The sequence below is a fragment of the Priapulus caudatus genome, unplaced genomic scaffold (assembly GCF_000485595.1).
Source record: "Priapulus caudatus unplaced genomic scaffold, Priapulus_caudatus-5.0.1 Scaffold2289, whole genome shotgun sequence".
Taxonomy (NCBI): Eukaryota; Metazoa; Priapulida; class Priapulimorpha; order Priapulimorphida; family Priapulidae; genus Priapulus; species Priapulus caudatus.
Genome location: NW_014579350.1, coordinates 21782 through 24382, shown reverse-complemented (window position 1 = coordinate 24382; position 2601 = coordinate 21782). Strand labels below are relative to the sequence as shown.

The 2601-nt window shown below is 44.5% G+C and overlaps 1 protein-coding gene across 1 annotated transcript in view; it reads right to left on the bottom strand.

The window, feature by feature from the left end:
• Positions 1-2601, bottom strand: part of LOC106818506 (hypoxia up-regulated protein 1-like) — a gene marked incomplete in the record, with an annotated part of 21850 nt that overhangs the window by 1703 nt on the left and 17546 nt on the right. The window contains 4 exon segments of the mRNA XM_014823202.1: positions 209-440; positions 971-1041; positions 1494-1597; positions 1891-2109. Of these exon segments, the coding sequence (XP_014678688.1) occupies positions 209-440; positions 971-1041; positions 1494-1597; positions 1891-2109 (626 nt within the window).

Below are 2601 nucleotides of genomic sequence, written 5' to 3'. Positions count from 1 at the left end.
CTGACAGGATAGAATAATTTAAGCATACCAGGACTGACCCACGATAATTTCTCGTGGAGTGCAGAAAACTGCGATATAATAGATTCCCTGTGGTAGATACTATCATGGTAGTGCATGACCGGGTGCGTCTCGTGCGAATACGCCCTAGCCACTAACGCTTAATGCTTGTCTAGCTTCTGATACCTCACACCTCTTTTCCTGTATTCCATTGCGTCCTCTATCTGCTTCTTCTTCTTCTTCTTCTTTCACGTCGACTGGGGGCGGCACCTCTTGCACCTCTTCCTCGCCTACACCGTCAGTGGCTCCATCTGTAGGCTCTTCAAACATGTCTGGCTGCTCTTCTGTTTGTACAGTCTCGTCTTTATTTAAGTCTGTTTCACTTGTTTCATTGGCTGATGGTGAATCTGGGGACTTTGTCTTATCTTTGATCTTGATATCATCTAAAATATAGGCCACGGTAAACAATACATTTATAATATAATGATACATTATTGTAACAATATATCATAATAAATTTACTAACTACACAACTGATCAAGTCTTTGAGAAGGATGAGCACTGATAAAGTTCTCACTAAACTTCTAAAATTCATCACCAACTTGTTAAAAAGGATTTCAATGGTATAATGCAACACGAACACTATACATACTAAAGAAAATATATTCGTTTATATACAACTGTAAACAAGATGCGCATAATACTGTAACTAGTTTATATAAACCAAATTACCTTGCCTGTTCAGCTAAGCTTTACTACACACAGCTCATTTATCTAAAAGGGAGCACCGCACACTGTATCTTTATTAGTATCTACTAAATAAAGATTCAACATAGGTGGTGGAAATATACCAGTGACATTTAAATACAGCTGAAAATTTTTGTAAACAATTTGTAAGGCATGGTACCAGAGAAACAAATGTCTCAAATTTGACCATGGATGAATAGTGAAACATGTTTTAATTGTGTTTTACCTGTCAGCGTGTCATTCTTAGGCTTCTTTTTAGGCTGGTTCATAGCTTTATTCAACAGATATTTCACCTCCCTGTGAAGATTAACATCAAATTGAGCTCAAACAAACAAACAAACAAACAAACAAACAAACAACAAGCAGCGCCACACAGCGCTAATAAATATACTAGAGCAGGGCGCAGGAAATAACAACAATCACCAGCTTCACCTAACGTCGAAAATAACGATGCGATGGACGTATCCAAAATATCACATTACTCATGGACAACTCGACTGAGATCAACATTACTTTGTTGTAAGTGTCTACTAGATCACAAACGATATATTATAGCAACGTTACACATGAATGTTTATGCTTTTATTTTTTTTCTCTCTCTCTCTCTCTCCCCCCTCCCCCTTCTCTCTCTCTCTCTGACTGTCTCTCTCTCTCTCGCTCTCTCTTCTCTGCCCTCTCTCTCTCTCTCTTATTTTCTCTCTCTCTCTCTCCCCCCCTCTCTCTCTCTCTCCCTCTCTCTCTCCACTCACCGATCTAATGTCATGAACTTCTCGGCTAAATCCTGAACCAACAACACAGGCTTGCTGTGCAGCGGATGTTTATCCTGCTTTTTCTTCGTCTGCTTCAACCAGCTCTGCGGAAAGAGAGAACACATCAGCACGAACCGCGACCTCGGCAATGACCCCCGACCCCGTGACCTTGCCACATGCGCCCGCACGAACCACGACCTTGGCGATGACCCCGTGACCTCGCCACATGCGCCCGCACAAGCCACGACCCCGACCCCAGTGACCTCGCCACGTGCGCCCACACGAGCCGCAACCTCGGTGATGACCCCCGACCCCAGTGACCTCTCCACGTGCGCCCGCTCGAGCCGCGACCCCGGCAATGACCCCCGACCCCAGTGACCCCGCCGCGTGCGCTCACCTTGGTCTCGTTGATGATCTTCTCAAGGGTGTTCAGTTCGACGTCGGTGAATATCTGTGCGTCGACCGCGATGGCGCGCGACGTGTTGAGGAATGTCTGCGAGTAGTTGAGCGCCTCGAGCAGAGACTTGATCGCGACCGGTCGCTGGTTGTACTCGCGTTCTCGCAGCGTCAGGTCCGCGCTGAGCTCCTGCAGTGCCTTCAGCCGCGCGTTGTACACCTGCGAGAAACCATAGCTGCCATCATCATCATCATCACTGCTGTTGTTACTATCAATCATCATCACCACTGCTGTTGTTACTATCATCATCATCACCACTGCTGTTGTTACTATCATCATCATCACCACTGCTGTTGTTACTATCATCATCATCATCACCATTGCTGTTGTTACTATCATCATCATCACCATTGCTGTTGTTACTATCATCATCATCACCACTGCTGTTGTTACTATCATCATCATCACCACTGCTGTTGTTACCATCATCATCATCACCATTGCTGTTGTTACTATCAATCATCATCACCACTGCTGTTGTTACTATCATCATCATCACCACTGCTGTTGTTACTATCATCATCATCACCATTGCTGTTGTTACTATCATCATCATCACCACTGCTGTTGTTACTATCATCATCATCACCATTGCTGTTGTTACCATCACCATCATCACCACTGCTGTTGTTACTATCATCATCATCATCA